This window comes from Mastigoproctus giganteus, chromosome 9 (assembly GCF_048544385.1).
Source record: "Mastigoproctus giganteus isolate SK-2022 chromosome 9, ASM4854438v1, whole genome shotgun sequence".
Taxonomy (NCBI): Eukaryota; Metazoa; Arthropoda; class Arachnida; order Uropygi; family Thelyphonidae; genus Mastigoproctus; species Mastigoproctus giganteus.
The window spans coordinates 186,222,348-186,241,152 of NC_143583.1; the positions used below are offsets into that span (position 1 = coordinate 186,222,348).

At 36.5% G+C, this 18,805-nt stretch overlaps 1 protein-coding gene across 1 annotated transcript in view; it reads left to right on the top strand.

Moving 5' to 3' along the window:
• The window catches only part of PolE2 (DNA polymerase epsilon subunit 2), a 160,591-nt gene that overhangs the window by 14,953 nt on the left and 126,833 nt on the right, over positions 1–18,805 (top strand). The window contains exons 3-4 of the mRNA XM_090380860.1: positions 264–911; positions 5,040–5,276. Coding sequence (XP_090236986.1) covers positions 264–911; positions 5,040–5,276 — 885 coding nt within the window. The remainder of the gene's footprint in view (positions 1–263; positions 912–5,039; positions 5,277–18,805) is intronic.

Genomic DNA, 18,805 nt, shown 5'->3' on the forward strand with positions numbered 1-18,805 from the left:
TTCAATTAGTGAAATAACTAATTCTAGAGCTGTTCGCAAATTTATTGTGAAAATGGGCTATGAAATGCCACATTCAAGCAACAATTGTCGTTATTTAGTTTTTAGGAGCATTAGTAACTAAAGCCATATTGCTCTGGGGATATGCGGTGGTCATATCCTGACCTTTCCCCATTCTCCGTATTTGGTGGTCACAGGCTCGAACCCTGGTCTAATCAAGAAGTGATCAAGCAACAGTAAGAAAGTTAATTTTTTCATTTTGTAAGGAGGTAAAATTGAAACAGAAAGATGAATTCATTAAGGTAATTAACAATAATGTCAAATTTTCCATAACGGTTGATGAATGGACTAGTGTTACTATGAAGCATTATCTTAATGTGACTTTACACCTAGAAAAAAGTAATTATAATTTGAGATTGATTTACATAAAAGGTAGTTGCAGTGCCTTTCACACTAAAGAAATTGTCAAGAATAAACTACAAGAATTCAGCATTGAATTTGAAAATGACATTGTTGCATCTACACATGACGGTGCAAAGGTGATGCAAAAGTATGGTTTGTTAACTGGAGTTGAGAACAAGTTATGTTATAGTCACGCTATTCGCTTAGCTGTTCTTGACGTTTTTTATCAAAAGAAAAAGGAATCACTTGACAAAGAGGTTAATAAAGATGAAACTGATGACGTATCCGATTCTGATGATGACTTACAATTAGAAAATAGTTTAGATATTTCGTATCAGAATAGTAATGAACTAGAGTTAACAGAAAATTTAAATACAGTTGTAATGCATTCCCGAGCACTTATAAAAGTTTTTAAAAATCCAATTCTTCAAAAATATATAGTTGAAGAAAAGGGGAAAGAATTGTCATTACTTTTAGATGTGAAAACTAGATGGAATTCATTAAATTCCAATGTTTGAAAGATTAGTTCTTGTTAAAAATTGTATTAAAAAAGCTCTGCATGATATGGGACAAAATCATGTATATTTCGAGTGATTTCAAATCTATAGAATTATTAATAAAAATTTTAAAACCAGTAGAATTATGTGGTAGTGGAACTTAGCAAAGAAACGACGACATTGATGACTGCGGAAGTTATTTTAAAATTCATGTTTGCAAAACTTGAAGAAATAGACAATGATTTAAGTATTGAAATATTAAAGGCATTAAAAAATAAAGTTTTTGAATGCAGGAATAAAAAATTAATATTTAAAAAATTATTAGTTAAACTATTTATGTAACCTGAGGCTTTAGCCCTAAACTATACCATAATCTAAATTACTCCACACCATCAGGCATCTCTCATATTGTGGATTTATACTTCACAACTGGGTTGTCATCATTGCAACACCAGGGTACCTGCCCACCCACTGATGCCATATGGGTGATGATATCTGCTGAGAATAAGTAACAATAGTCTTCTCCTATGGTGAAACGTTACTTATTCGAAGTAGTGCAATATCATGGCAACTCCCAGGGGCTTACATCTGGTGAGCCCCTGGGCTTGGCACACCCAGGGACCTGAGCTGGATATCATCATTCTAAGCCCCAGGCTTCCTTGCACCATACGGCTAATAATAATAATAACTAATAATAATTAAGGCTCAACTGGACAGGTATTTCGAACGAACGGAGGGGTAAAATGGGAGAGGTGTGTTTTTTTTTTTTTTTTTTGGCTGATGCTGAATAAGCTTGCTTTCTTGCATCATATGCCTCTACTAATGCTAATGCTAACTCGTTGTGAAGGTATTCATAATATGAGATATACTTAATGATGTCAATTTATAACTACTTATATAGTTGGCTATGTACAGAAATGATGCAAATTCACTAACTTGTACATTAGTTAAAATTAATATCTCTAATGAAGTTTTTACAAACAGGAAACCTTGCCTAAAAATAATCAAGATTAAGATGATCTAAGCTTTGTTCAAAAGTCAGTTTTATATCCTTTTGCAAAAACATTAATTATAAGACTATTTCCTAATAAAGATACAAGTCTTTCTGAAAATAATGTTACTATGAAGGATAGTACCGAAACAAATAGTAACACTGACATACAGAGTGATCACTGAATTATGATCACCCCTATGAAAACTGAATGCGACCCGTTGACCACATGAGGCACACGGATGCGGAGTTAGTCGACCTACGTAGCATAGATAAGGTGTCAGTGGTTCAGTAGGTAGTAAAATTCCGAGCATGATGGGTAAAAGGTAGGATTTGTTGGATTTTTATAAAGGACAGATTGTGGGTGCTCGACAAGCTGGTGCCTCGATTTCCCAAATGGCTGAACTGGTGGGGTGTTCGAGAGCTACCTTAGTTAAAGTGTACCAGGACTGGCGTCATAATGGTCACACAACGACCCAATGGCAAAACTGCAAAGATCAGCGAAAAGTTGATGTTACAGGTGAGTGCCGGGTCTGACGACTCGTACAGGCAAACAGGTGCAGCACTGTTGAAGAGTTGACTACCCAATACAATCATGGGCCAACCCAGAACAATATCTGGCATGACCATGCATTGCACATATGGGCTATACCAGCAGACGACCCCTACGGCATCCTCTCCTAACTGTGGTTCATCAGCGTAAAAGACTTGCCTGGTGCAAAGAGCATGCAAGTTGGACATTAGAAGACTGAAAGAACGGGTGCTGGTCGGATGAATCACGTTATTTAGTCCACATCGTGGATGGTTGTGTACATATTTGGCTTCAACAACATGAGGCTCTTCATCCATCATGCATGGTATCAAAAGTTCAGGCTGTGGAGGTGGTTTTATGGTGTTGGGCATGCTTCGCTGGCAGGAACTTGGACCCTTTAGAACACTGGTGCATGTGGAACAACATATCAGTGGTCTCCGCTATCGTCAACTGCTTGCTGACTGTGTACACCCTGCTATGTTACACTTTTTCCCGAATGGTGATGTTGTCTTCCAAGATGACAATGTGCCGAACCATTGGGCACTTGTTATGCAGGAATGGTTTGAGGAACACAGTTCTGCCTTCCAGCATATCGATTGGCCTCTGAACTCCCCCAATATCAATCCCATAGTGCACTTGTGGAACACTATGGAAAGGCATATCAGGCATCTGGATACACCAATCACCTCTATACCTGCATTGCTGACCGCATTACACACAGCTTGGTTGGCCATACCTTCCCGAACACTTCTGACATCTTGTTGAGTCAAGGGCACGTCGGATAGCTGCTGTACTAAGGGCCAAACTAGGGCCTACGAAATATTAGGTAGGTGGTCATAATTCAGTGATCACTCAGTGTAAATATGTCATGTCGATGAATTATGAGTGACTTTTGATGGCTGTTTTAAGTCCAATAATTATTCAAAAACTGATGACATTCAGAAAAAAATGAAATTCTTTGAAAGTACGGGACAACACATGAAAACTTTGGAAGATCTTCATAATGCTCCATTAATAGTAAAGCCAATTTCCACTACTACAGAACGAATTTTTTCTATGTGCTCCGCTATACAAACTAAGATTAGAAATAGAATTAATCCCAAACTTTTAGATGCACTTGTTTACTTAAAGTACTACTTTTTGAAAAAATAAATTTCAAACTTTATATTGTTTGTTTTAATTGTAATAATTATTTAATAAGCAATAAATGTGATTAAAAAAAAGAAATATTTTTACTTACTTTTTTATATTATCGATTTGTTTATGTAATTCATGTTATTAATAAAAAAATTGCAATTGTCAGTGACATTTTGTTGTACTACTTCCTATAAGCCAAAAAATGCATCCAGTTATCTGGTTAATTCTGGTTATTTGACATCCCTAAACATGAGGTTATTGAAAGAAAACTGCAACATGTCATCGATTGCCGCAACTCCTGGCAATGACTAATGGCTTTAAGTTCTTGCCAAAGACCATTTGTATACATTTTTATTGCAAGTGTATCTTCATCCTGAACTTGAATTGCTGTTTGGATGAAATGCTATTCTGGTATTACTTGAGACCAGTGTTTTAGGACTCATATTTGGTTAAAAAATTGGCCTTTTTACAACATGACCGTCAGCTGCACACAAAGTGTACTAGATGCTTGAATAACTTCCATGCTCTTTCCTCTAATTCTTGGAGTGCCATCTGAGTCATCTTGCAGTGCCTCTATCATGCACTTGTGCAATCTAAACTAGATTATGGGTCCTAGATATAAGCATCTGCCAAATACAGTGTACTCTGATGGCTGGATCCTATATTGCTACTGGAGTATTTCAGACATCTGTCTAGAGCCTGCATGTGGAAGCAAATAAACTGTCATTATCAGTTATCTCTACAGTATACTTTTAAAGCCGAAATCCTTGCCAGTTCCATTTGGCACACCAAGCTGAACATTCTGATTTCTTGCCGTCTTATACAAATGGTTTGAAGTCAGAACTGTCTCTGCTATCTGCCACTCTTTTTAGAACACTTCTATATCTGAGCAGATTTTCCCCTGAATGCAGCACATACACTGCAGAGTTGCATGGTGTAGAGCTGGCTTTGGATTATGTACAAACCTGTGGCAACCAAAAATTCATTACATATACTAATTCTCTAAGCTTGTTATAGGCCTTATCAACAGTGAGGTATAATCTTCATTCAGTTTTGTCCCAGGTAACCCAGAGGCTCCATAATCTTTTGAAATCTGATCTTGTGATTTTTGTTAGATTCATTACTATTTAGTATCTCTAATGGAATGTATTTAAATTGATATTGTGTATACTACAGTTTCTGTCTACTTGATAAGATGAATACCATTAAAACAGCTCTTTTTTACCTGGTACGATATCGTAAATAAAAGGTACAATATCGTAAATAAGGTAGATAATATCACTTCCTGAAAGAGAAATATCTTTTGTTTGTTATTGTGTAGTATCAAAACAAGTTTCTGAGCCAGTTTAGCTTAGTTTTTAACCTTCATTTTTAATATTCTGTATTACAGAAACATGTAATGCAGTCTGTCCTTAACTTTTTTTTTTTTTTTTTTCCTGTAACTTTTTATTTTAGCAAAGACAAGAAGAAATTTATTCTCAAGAGTTCACAGCATTCATCGTGTCTTCATGGAAGTAGTGATTCAAAGTCTGCTATTTATATAGAGAGATATAAAGTGATTCACCAGAGGACTCTGCGGCACAGATTATTTGCACCAACAGTCATAGCTAGTTCTACCCAAAATGAAAATTTCACACTGAGGCCAGTAGAATATCTGTTAGGTACATCAGCAAAGCATGGCCATGTAATTGTTTTGGGTATGCTCACCCAATTAAAGGAGGTAAGAAAGAGAATAACAAAAATATGAATAAATATACTCTATACAAATTACAAACATTAATATGTGTATTCTGTTTCCCATTTCATCCTTCTATTTCTGTTGTCTGGAACAACCTTCCTTCACATATATTTCTGAAAAATTATAATCTGCTTAAATTCAGGTCTAATGATCAACTTGTACATAGTACCAAGTACTTAAATGTTCATACCTTTCCTGTTTGGAATTTTCATCAAAAAAAAAGAAAAAAAAGACATTTATTTTATATAAAAGTTATATTATTTGTTTATTCAGTCCTGAAAGTTGAGTTCATAAAGCATTTTGTTTTTCTTGTGATAAAAGATCTTAAATATCTTCCACAGTATAGCATGAAACGTTGATTATTTTTTTCAGGTTGTTTGTATTTGTATATAGACAGCATATACAATAATCAAGTCAATACAGCAAGAAGACAAATTTCATAATAGGAAATGCCAATGATTAACAATCAAATATAAATATCAATAAATGTCGATTTAGCTTTTCAGATTGTTTATGGGAAATGTAAATAGATGTTAGTACAATAATTGCACCAGCACAGTGGGAAAAAGTGGAATTTTACGTTGTGACCACTGCAACATCAGACTGAATAGGGTTCAAGTATTTACTTTAATTACATTAATGCATGATAATATGGAATTTTTTTTTTTTTTTTTATGAAAACCCCAAACACAAAAGGTATCAAAACCTATAGTACTTAGTACCGTGCATGGGTTGAAGGAGAAGTATGGGGGGGATGCCGGAAACTTTGCTCTAGAGACTAAACATGGGTTTCACCACTTCTAGCCTCCAATAAGCAAAGTGGTGGTATTTCACCGGTTGATGAAAGTCATCTACCACCTGAAAGAGAAAGGCAGATTGATCAGTGTATGTGGCAGATGTATCCTTATAAGAAATCCTATCTTTGTAATGTAAGTTGGTAATACACCTTGAAAAGAAATTTGGTTGTCACACAATACTCTTCAGTTTGAATGATCACACTAAAACTACTACAGTATAACTAAGGCTGCTGGAACTATAAGCTAGATGAAAATGGTAGTCAGTAAAGTAACCATGTTATTCTAGTTATTTCCAATAGGCTGATAAATAACAGTGGTTGTAGCCTGTTTCAAATACGCGAGAGGGGATATAAATGGAAGTTTAATAAATATTGGAGTATAATAAAGAGAAATATTTTTATGGTAGTAATGTAAATACTTATTTTGGATGCAGTGCATATGTGGAGTATAAAGAAATAAAGTAGGGAAAGGAGCATTCATATATTTTCTGTCTACAGGTTAACAGTAGAGGAATCAAGCATCGGTAAAAGGATGGAAGATGCACATACACACAAAAAATAAAATTACACACACACACACAATGTTAACATTACTGCCAAGATATTTAAGATTTCAAGAAGTCAATGACTGATAAATTAAGAAGGGAGAAATTAAGTTTTATGTAATAAGAGTAGTTTTCACAGTTAGCTAAATTTTGTTGTTGATAATATTCAGGTTAAAGTTCTGTCTAAATGTTCATAATATACCTTGCTTGTATATATTTGATGGTAACCGCAAGAATGCATGTATGAGGTGTGCAATGAGCAATGAAGTAGTAGTAGTGGTGGCACGTGATCCAAGAAAGCAAGTGTATGAGCTTATGCAGTATCAGCCAAAAAGAAAAAATTTACAAAATTTTACAAGTTTGTGGATTGGTTCTGTTGCAGTCATGTTTGGTATCTTTTGTAAATAAACAGAAGTGGTATGTTGCTGTGCAGACTTCCTCCAACAGACAGTGGTACAGAGATTATCCAGTAGGCTGGCAAGTTACAAGTAACAACCAGTTTTGTTAGTAGCATTAATGTGCCAATTTTGCAGTGGAGCAATGAATGAATAACAAATTTTGCTTTAAAATGGGAAAATCTGTAACAGAAACATGAAATGTTAAAAACTGCTTATGGTGATGAAACATTATGTTGTACCAGTGTCTTTGTATAATATAAGCCAGTGGTTTTCAACCGCGGTGCCGCGGCACACTAGAATGCCACAACAACATTCTTGGGGTGCCGTGTAATTTGTGTTTAAGTTACTTATTATTTATTTATTATTATTTTTTAAATTTATACATTTATTTCATTATAAAAAGGTGTATGATATCCATAGTACTGTACCTTTTTAATTTTGTGGTGATCTATAATTAATCTTTATTTAGTACCTCTATATAAAGAATAAAATTATTATATAGCTATATATTAAAAGGCCGAAAACCACTGTGTTAGGTATTTATTTTGGCTTGGGGGTGCTGTGAAAAAATTACTGGGACACTAAGGGCGCCGTGAACCGAAAAAGTTTGGGAACCTCTGGTATAAGTAGTTTGAAGACAGATGTGAGGATATTTGTGATGACCCAAGAAGTGACATCCATCAACCTCTTGAAATGAGGTCAGAGTTGCAAAAGTTCAGGAAATTGTGGCACGAGATCATCATCTGACCCTCAGAATGATGGCTGATGAGTTGGATATGAATAAGGAGATGATTTTTTATATTTTGTGCTGCACAGCCTTGTGGGTAAGGAGAAGCAACAAAGAGGGTCATCATGCAAAGACTTCATCCAGACTTGTTGACACAATCCTAATTTCCTTGACTATATTGTCACTGGAGAAATGAGTGGTGGGTATTTCGGTATGATCCAGAGATGAATGTCAGAACATGCAGTGGACTTCAAAATCATCATCAAGGCTCAAAAAGTTTTGTTTACAGAAGTCCGGGATGAAGATGGTGCAGAGCATGTTTTGCAGCAATCAGGATGTGTTTCACAAAGAATTTATACCTGAAGGGAGAGAGTCAATGCTGCATTCAATGTACAGGTGTTCAATGTATAAGACTATTGAAGCATAGAGGCAATGCAACTGGTTCTTGTTGTCCCTGCCAATTCCCCACTTGTTGTGAAGACATTTCTGACGAAACATGGCAGAATACCGATCAATCATCCACTCTACTCTATCAATCTAGCACCAGCGAACTTCTCCCTCCTTCCCAGGATGAAAACTGCCCTCAAAGGAAATAGATTTCAGGATATTGAGGATATAACGAAAAATGTAACTGCTGAACTGAACATTTTTCCGATTCTCGAACTAAGGCCAAAGTTGGCTCTTCTGTGTCAGCTCTACTCCTAGGATTACAAGTGTATCAGTACCCTGGAAAGAATATATCTGGGCTGCAGTTCCTATAGGTTTAGGCCATACACAGTGGTAACAAAATGTTTTCTGTGCTTGGGGTTCAGACATACCACACAGTTCTGTATGCACGAGTCTCCTTCCTGTGGACATTGTGCCCACAGCAGACATGTGTTCAATGAGTGCCCGAACAAAACTGAGGATCGTCTATGTATCAATTGCAAAAGACGGAAACAAGATTATCACCATTCTGTTAAGGACAAAAACTGTCCTGTTAACAAGAGGGAGGGCCCTAGAAACTGCAAGTTTGAGGATTGCTGATGAAAACTTGATGCCTGGTCAGATAAACAGTGTGAATAGTGACTGCCTTAATTTGAATAGTGCCATCTCCAATGTGCAGCGAAAATCACGTGAGATAAAGGTAATGGAAATTAACAGGGAGAGTTCCAGAGTTGTTGCAGATGAAATTAGAATTGCCACCGAACAAAACCATGCGGATATAGTTACCATCTAGGAGCCATATGTTGTAAAGGGACATATGGGTAATCGTACAAGAGTTCTTAGATTTCCTCTGTCTACTCGTGTCATCTAACCTGAACAGCACGACCCTAAAACTTGCATTTTAGTCATGAATGAGAATTTAGATGTGACTGTAGTTAATGGATTGTGTAATGTTTGTGACCTGCACTCTCATCACAGTCTTCACCTTTAGTTTTATACATTGTTTCTCTATATTGCCCACCGTCTGGTGACCCGAACGATTCACTGAATTATCTTGAGGCTGTCATTAATCTTGGTCCCAGTAATATTTTAATTTCTGCAGACATAAATGCAAAATTGGAATTCTGGTATAGTTCTTGAACAGATTCTCAGGGTGAAATGATGGAGGAGTTTATTATTAACAACAATATGAGGATCTATAACATCCCTCAGCAATTCACCACTTTCTCAAGCTCAAATGGAGAGTTGAATATCGATATTACGTTTTCGAACTCTCATTGCAAACTTGATATATCTGAATGGACCCTTCAGCTGTCTTGGACGTGCAATGATCACCAAGCTCTCTCTTTTATTGTGTCAGCTCCTCTTATGAAAGTACAGTACCTGAATTCATACAATTCTCATTAAATAATATTGACTGGGATATCTTTAAATTCTCCATAGAGACTGACTTTCCTGCTTCTGCTTCTCCTCGTCTTGATACCATATCTGCTGTTGATCTTATGTTCAGAAAACCCTGATAATAGCATCATATAAATCAGCTAGGAAGAAGTGTGTTAATGCGAAAACTTGCCCTTGGTGGTCTTCGGACTTGTCTGCCCTTAGGATACAAGTTCACCAAGCACGTAGGACTTACCAGAGATATAGACATTTGTCGCCTGAAGATGTTGAGGTTCTCCATAGTCGGTATATTAATCTTAAGAAGAAATATGTTAGGGCAATTGCCGCTAGAAAAAAGGAAACTTGGTCTGATTTTGTTCAAAACTCTGGGAATGCTAATCCATGGGAGCTATTACACAAAATTATGAGAAACAAACTTAAAACTAAAGAAGTCTTTGGAACTATTGTACATAATGGTGTCGAAACTAAAAACTAAAAGTCTGTAAGTGACAACTTGTTTCCGATTGATGACTTGGGTTGTGATACTGAAATTCATAGAGGTATTCACTCTGCAAACTCCTTGTACATATCAAATTCTTATTCTGAACCATTTACTGCTGCAGAGTTAGAGACAATATAAGAAAATGTCTGGGTGTGAATATGCTGGAGAATATATTTATTGTGGAGACTGCAAAACTTAAACCTGAAATTCTATTACAGTTATTTAACAAATGCTTGGAGGAAGGACACTGGAGGGATGCTGGAGAATATATTTATTGTGGAGACTGCAAAACTTAAACCTGAAATTCTATTACAGTTATTTAACAAATGCTTGGAGGAAGGACACTGGAGGGATGCTGGAGAATATATTTATTGTGGAGACTGCAAAACTTAAACCTGAAATTCTATTACAGTTATTTAACAAATGCTTGGAGGAAGGACACTTTCTGGAGCTCTGGAAAACTGCTCTTCTGAGATTGATTAAAAAGCCCAACAATCCCCCAGACGAGCCCAGGTCTTATTGGCCAATTGCACTGCTAGCCAATTTGGGGAAATTGTTGGAACACTAGTTGCCTTAAGGTTGAACTCTCTTTTCCTTGAAAAAGATCTTCTTGCGTCCAACCAGTATGGTTTTTCTCCAGGCCGATCTTGAGGATACCCTTGTAGATTTTATTTGCCCTGTTGAAAACTCTCCATTCAAATACACATTGGTTATATTCATAGACTTCGAGAGTGCCTTTGATTCCCTTTGGTGGGATAGCACCCTCGAACGTCTGCGTTCTGCAGAATGCCCTCAACAGTTATATCTTCTCGTCAAGAGCTACTCTACAAACTGACTCTTCACAGTCAGATCCAAGCCTAACCAGGTTCTACGTCAAATTTCTAGAGGGTGTCCTCAGGGATCCATCTTAGGACCGTTATTCTGGAACGTGGTGTTACAGGACTGGATAAAGAGAACATTTTAAAATACCAAGATAATGACTTCACCGATGATCTAACAGTACTTCTTAGTGGCAACTCAAGATCTGCCTTGGAAGCATCAGCTAGAATAGTCCTAGAAGACCTACAGATTTGGACACACGAAAATAAATTGAAGATAAGTCCTTCCAAGATCAACCTTGACATCCGGCATCTCATGCCGGATGTCAAGGTTGAAAATAAAGTGTAAAATTGGCAATGCTCAAATCCCTATAGTCACGGAAACTAAATTGCTGGGTGTTATTATTGACCATAAATTAAATTGTGGGGCACATTTGTCAAGCCTTGGTGCAAAACTTAAATGCTTTGCCAATGCTGTAGTTAGAGTTTCTCGAAATGAGTGGGGTCTCTCCAGACGATCCTCGAGGCTCTACTATACAGCTGCAGCCATGTGCATGGTTCCAAAAGGTCAAAATTGTAAAGTTCAAGGCTAAATTGATGACACTTCAGAGAATAATGTTATTAAGTGTTCTGAAAGCCTGCCACACAGTCTCAACGGCTGCACTTTAGGTCCTGGCGTGTTTTCTGCCTCTCGACTTACATTTGATCTACAGAGAATTGACCTACAGACTAAAACATAAAATTCCCTCAGAACTCTTTGTAATCGCAATTAATTTAGACTCGGATGTCAAACATGAATGTAAAATAATTTGGAATGAACTAATAACCCTTTGGCAATGTAGATGGGACACTTCATCGGTTGGCTGTGTTACGAGAAAATTCTTCCACGAGTTCTACCCATTGATGAACAAGAAGATGAATGTCTGGTTCAGTATGGATACGTTTACTTCATACTTGCTGACTGGTCACGGTTCTATGAACATGAAATTATATAAATTTAGATTGTCAACAAAGGTTGAAGGCTGGCAACATGTACTATATTCATGCCCAAACTATACGGATTCTAGGGCCAGGCTTAGGGAAGTAGTGCCTAATCTTTCCACTGGTCAAGAGTCAGTGTTGGTGCAGGATGCTAATAATTACCGAGTGCTGCAGTCTTTTGCAAAAGAAACTTTTATGAGAAGACTTGTACAGTCTCAGATGACACACCTCTGGCCCGAACCCAACTTGACATTCAATTTGATGTTTACGACGAACTGTCTGACTGTGTCCTCACCAGTTTATAAAACAATAGATTTTGCTGTATGATTGCTGTAGATGAATAAATCTTAACTTTTTTTTTTATTATTATTATATATTTTTTAATACGCCACGGGAATCTTTTTTTTTTTTAATACGCCATGGGAACCCCTATCTCTTTCTCATTATTTTCTTCTTTCTTTCTTTTTTCTTTCTCTTTTTTTTTTTTTAATATGCTGTGGGAAACCCTCCCCTCCCTTTTTTTCTCCTCTGGAGTGGGTCCCCAGAGGAATCTGTCCCACCTTTTGGCAACATCAGGTGGGTCAGAGTCTCGAATTGAGACATCACAAGCACTACTGGTACCGGCCCTCTTTTTCCCGTGGTGTGGACAAGTGCCCAAAATCATCTGTCCATGTGACTGATGCTTCTAGGTAGCCAAGTGGCCAGAACAGAACACACACACACATATCTGGCCCATTTGTAGTGATACTGTTCTTCACAGAGATACAAGGTGGAGATGAACTGATGTTCGAGGAGCCACCCTTTACAAAAACACGTCCACATGCAGAACTGAACATCATTTTTTTGGATGCCTTCACTGATTCTGTTTCAGAAACTTTTAGAAAAGTGTAATAAGTGTTCAGTCAGATGGTGGTTACTTTGAATAAAAATAAAACCATTTTTGAGCCCTTCACTTTCTGTTCTTTTTATTGAACTAGTCTGAGAACTTTATTGCCACATTTTGTATAAGTGTAGATGCGTGTATGTTTATATATATGTTATGGACAAAGTTATTAATTGGGCATTATTCATACTCCTGGGCACTATATATAAGGACTGGAGATATTGGGCAGAGTGATAAAAATATGTTAATTTATTACTTTGACTGGGCATTATAAATGTTTCATGATCTCCTGGCAGTGTGTGTAGTCCTGTGTAGTAGGAGTGAGATGTCCATTTAAATGCATGTGTCGGTCAGTATGAACTCATGATTAGTGTGCATTTTTGCTCTTGATTTTTTGTTTTTTCATGAAATTATATTTAAATATTTGACGAATACCCTCGAAATTTTAAAGATGTGGAGCATTCTGCAAGTGATACGAAAAACTGATTCAATAACCGATTATACGAGTCGTTAGCGAATAAACACTATAACACCCAAATTCTTACCAAAGCCGAATACTTTAATCTCATCAAAAAAGTTAGAGGCAAAAATGAAAAAATTATCAAAGTCACCTGAAGAACACACCAATGTTTGCATAGATATGACGTTGTTTCTATAGGACTTGATAAAGTTGATTGTTCCAGTGAAGGAAGGTAATTCTTCTATTAAATATTATGTGCATATAGATGAGACATTTCAAATACTTCACGAAACTCATATTTCGATCAGTCATGGTGGAAGAAATCACATGGAAAAAGAATTAAATAAAAAGTATAAAAACATAATGCGGGAAATGATTATGATTTACCTAAATGTATGCAAAATTTGTCAAAAGAAACAGAAGGTTCCCAAAAAAGGGTTTAGTAGTAAGGCCAATTATCTGCAGTGAAATGAATTCCAGATGTCAAGTTGACTTGATAGACATGCAAAGTCAAGGAGACGGAGTATATTAATTTAATCTTGTTTATCAGGATCATCTCACAAAATTTGTACGCTTCTTCCTTTAAAAAAAAAAAAAAGGGCCAAAGAAGTAGCATATGTTCTCTTAGACATATTCACGATTTTTAGAGCGCCAAATATTTTACAGGGTAATAATGGTAGGGAATTTTTGCAACAAAATTATTGAGGAAATGTGCATTATGTGGAACGAACTTAAAATGGTTCATGGAAACCCTAGACTTTCACAGAGTCAAGGTTCGGTAGAAAGGGCAAATCAAGATATCGAGAACATCCCTCAGTTCTTGGCTAGAGACTAACAATACCACCAAATTGTTGATAGGCTTAAAGTTCGTGCAATTCATGAAAAATAGAGCTCATCATACTGGTACAAACTGCAGTCCCTACGAAACCATGTTTGGTTGTAAATTGAGAATTGGCTTAAAAACTTTCTTACCTTCTGAATTATTGAAAGACATAAGAACAGACACGGGGCTTAGAGGGGAACAGATATTCTGTGTTATCAGACACTCAGTCTAAAACACTGATGGTTTTAGACTGAGTGTCTTTCTATTACAGAAGATTTAGGAGAAGTCCGGTTGGCCTGCCTCCCTAAAATCCACTCATGCACACCTTCTTGATGGTAAGCCCTGTTACGTTACTTAGGTGGCAACGAACATGTAGAGTGGTTCTCTTCAAGACTCCTGGTCAGCATGAAGAGGAAAAGACCAAACCCTCCAGCACAACGAAACGAATGGCCCTCAGTCCTCAGCGGCTTTCACTCCCCCTCTTACGAGAGAATCAGAGTGGAAGTAGAGTATGCTAAGAATCTCTGGGCATGACCAAGCTGCCATGCACGGAAACTGAACTTGGCCTGTTACATCGTAAGATCGCTTGTTAGTGAAGACAGGATATTAGAGCTGGAAAAGGAACTAGAAAATGTGAATTGGCATATCATCAGTTTGGCTGAAACAAGAAGAAGAAATGAATCACTTATAAGTTTATCAAGTGGACATCTGCTATACACCAATGGAAATGGTGAAAGGAGTGAAGGTGGAGTTGGGTTTCTGGTCCATAAAGATATAAAAAACAACATTTTGTAATTCAAAAGTACATCACCAAGGATGTTAAGAGTAATACTCAAGATTTCTAAGAATACAAGCTAGAGGTTATAATGATTTATGCACCAACATCGAGCCATGATGATCAAGAGGTTGAAGAAATGTACACCGAAATTGAGAGTCTTCCAGATGAGCAGAAAACCCATTACACTATTATTATGGAGGACGTCAATGCTAAAGTTGGAAAAAGATAAAACAGCGCAGAAAGGGGAACTATAGGAAATTTTGGAATTGGTGAAAGAAATGAAAGAGGTGAAAGACTTGTGGAATTTGCAGAATCTCAAGGATTGTCAGTAATGAACACTTTTTTCAAGAAAAGGGTGAACAGAAAGTGGACATGGAAGAGTCCAAATGGATTAACAACTAATGAAATCGACTTAATCCTCACTAACAGAAGATATATTGGGAATGATGTTACCGTCCTGCTTAAGGTAAATGTTAGAAGTGATCACAGAATGGTAAGATGCACACTTAATATAGATGTAGGAAAAGAAAGGAAAAAACTGACTCGACTAAATAATACGAAGGTCTTTGAGATAACTGGAGAGGAGAAAAAGCAGTATGTACTGGAATTAAGAACAAGTTTAAGCTTCTGCAGCCTGCTCAGGACCAAGATATCGACAAGGAATATTACAACTTTCTGAAAGTGATAAAGCCCAAGAAACCTATAGGGAAAAAGAAATCCAAAGAAGAAAAAATTAGTCAAGAAACACTTGTTATGTCGAACTGAAGGCGACAAATGAAGAGCAAGATAAACACTGACAAGGAGAAAATTGAGTATACTGAGTTATGCAAATTCATTACAGACTCAGAGAGGACATAAGAAAATTTAACACAAGAAAAGTAGAATAAGCATTAAGGGAAAACAAAGGACTTAAATCAGCAGCCATGAGCAGTAATACAGAAAGACAAATGATACTGAAACTGAAGAATAGTGATAGTGTACTTATAAGTAGCAGAGAAGGCATAATTCAAATAGCAGAAGACTACTATAGTTAATTATAGAAAGAGCGAGGGAATGATGCCAGAAGTGGGGAAGATGGATCGTAAATTAGTAACACATATGACATACCCGATATCCTTCCTGATGAGATAGAACACGTGTTGAAGGAAATGAAGGATCAGAAAGCCTCTAGGGAAGATGAAGTTACTGTAGAGTTGTTAAAATTGGGAGGAAAAAACATAACACAAAAACTGGCAAGGCTCTTCACAAAATGCATTAGAAAAGGTGTGATGCCTAAGGAGTGGAATAATGCAATCATAGTTTTGCTGCATAAGAAAGGAGATAAATTGGAAATTATAGACCAATTAGTTTGTTATCCCACATCTACAAGTTGTTCACAAGGGTCATTACTAACAGATTAGAAAGAATACTTGATGAGAATTAACCGAAAGAGCAAGCTGGCTTTAGGACAGGATTCTCAAATATAGATCACTTTCACGTAATATCACAGCTAATGGAGAAAGCAAATGAATATAAAACACCATTATGCCTGGCATTTGTGGATTATGATGAGGCAGTGTTTCGGGCACTGGAAAGACAAGGCATAGATACCCCATATATTATGATTTTGAAGAAAATATATGAGAATGCTATCTCCTTTATTAGATTAGACAAAGACAGTAGCAAATTTAAAATCGAGAAAAGAGTTCAACAAGGATACACAATATTTCTGAAGCTGTTTACTGCTGCCCTTGAGGAAGCTTTCAGAATATTAGGCTGGTTGCAGAAAGGAGTCAACTTGAATGGAGAGTACCTAAACCATTTACGATTTGCAGAGAACATTGTGGTCATAAGCCATGATCCCAAAGAATTAGAGGAAAATCTTAATCAGTTATGCACAGTTAGTAAGGATTTTGGACTAAAGATGAATATGGCTAAACCAAAAGTAATGATGAACAAGTATGCCATAGAAAGGGACATACTGATTGAAGGAGCAGTAATTGAAAAGGTGGAGTCATATACTTATCTGGGACAAGTTATTAGCTGTAATAATGATAAATGGCTGGAAGTCATTTATCATTTGTCGAGAGAAGAATAAATTTTGGATGGATAGCATTCAGGAAATATAGTCACATACTGAGGAACAATATTCCTGTTTGTCTAAAACGTAAAATAATGAACCAATGTATACTCCCCACCATGACTTATGAAAGTCATGGTGGGGAGTATACACCATGACTTATGAAAGTGAAACTTGGGCACTCACCAAAAGAATGGAAGAGAAGCTGAGAACTACACAGTGAAGAATCGAACGAATTGTATTGGGAATCAGACTGTTAGATAAGAAAAGAAACACATGGATTAGGCAGCAAACTCAAGTAAAGGACATTATTATCAAAACTAAAGAACTAAAATGGTCTTGGACAGTACACATAGCTCAAAGACGTGATGACAGATGGACTAGGAAAATAACAGAATGGTACCCAAGAGGAGCTAGAAGAAATCATGGAAGACAACGGCAAGATGGATAGATGAAACTCATGAGTTTCATCTATCCATCAGTTTGTGGGTAGTAAATGGATGGCCATTGCACAAAACAGAAGGAACTGGAGAGGCCTTCATCCTGCAGTGGATTGAAAATGGCTGATAATGATGATGATGAACAGACGAGGACTGGGAGGTACTATTAAACAGTAATGAAAATCATGGAAATAAGAATGATCCAGAGGAAAGCGAAAGTAATATTAAAGAAGTCAATACTGCAACAAATGACATAGTCAGTCCTCATATAGCACGATAGTTGTGTTCCTAGAAACCCTCGCACAATGCAAAATCGTTCAATATAAACAACAAGCCCTATGGAAAAAATAGGGTTAGGTGCCGACCACCTAAGATTAAACACACATTTGTAACCAAAACATTACCAAACACAATAAATTATCGTAATAAAAATTATCATATCGTAAGTATTTTATTACAACTGTTACGTGATAAAATATTGCTAATGCTTTTGCTTCTACTGTAAGCAAACTTGTTTTTTGTTTGATTTTCTATCCAAACAGATGACAGCCGTTCCATTTCTTCCCATTCTTTGTGTCTTAATCTAATGGATTTTAATTACACTTTGAGTTGTTCCTGCTATGAAAGTTGTTTTTATTTTATTTTCTCTACATTCTTCGTAATTCTTGGTAAGAACTTTTGACCCAGTCTGCCTCTGTTTATCAATATTGCTTTTCTTTTTCTCTCTGAATCTGTAGTGTCTTCACCAGGACACTTCCTTTTCACACCTTTTAAGTATTTTACTCATTTTTAGGAAATAAAGCACAATTACAAAATGAGGAGGCACACTTGATACACATATACAAAGCTGTGCACGTGTAGCAACTGAATAAACAACCCCTTAAAGGCAAAGACACACTATGAACACCTCACTAGCTCACATTTTACTAAAGCACATTTCTGGGGGGGTTACTACCATAAAACAATAAAATCTATTTCCAGCTGCGTTTCTGCTAGTGGAATTTGTTATAAATTGGTAGTAAACTTGATCTAATTGCATTTGCGATAATACCAATAGCTGGAATTTTACGTTATTATGGTAAAATGTGTTTCCCCTTCACTGATATAAAAAACATAAATGCATTTTCAGAATCTTCTCTTCGTTCCTATCGTGTTTCATTCAGTTGGGGTGATTCCGTGTCTCACTGCCATTTCTTGTAAACACAAAGGCGAATCGTGCATAAGCAAATTCGTTTTGTGTTATATACGATATCGTTCCCCTATTTATAAATCGTGTATGATCGAATTCGTGTAGTGTAAACACGTGTTATACAAGGACTGACTGTATGTCTAGAAATGCTACACCTGACTGATGGACATTTTATTGTGATTTTCTATTGATTTATCTTTTATACCTTTTATACATTTGTTATATATTTTGACATAGTGACCTAAGTAATTAGGTCACTGAAAGTTTAAAATTTTTTATATATGACCTGGTCTTGGCGCATTATAG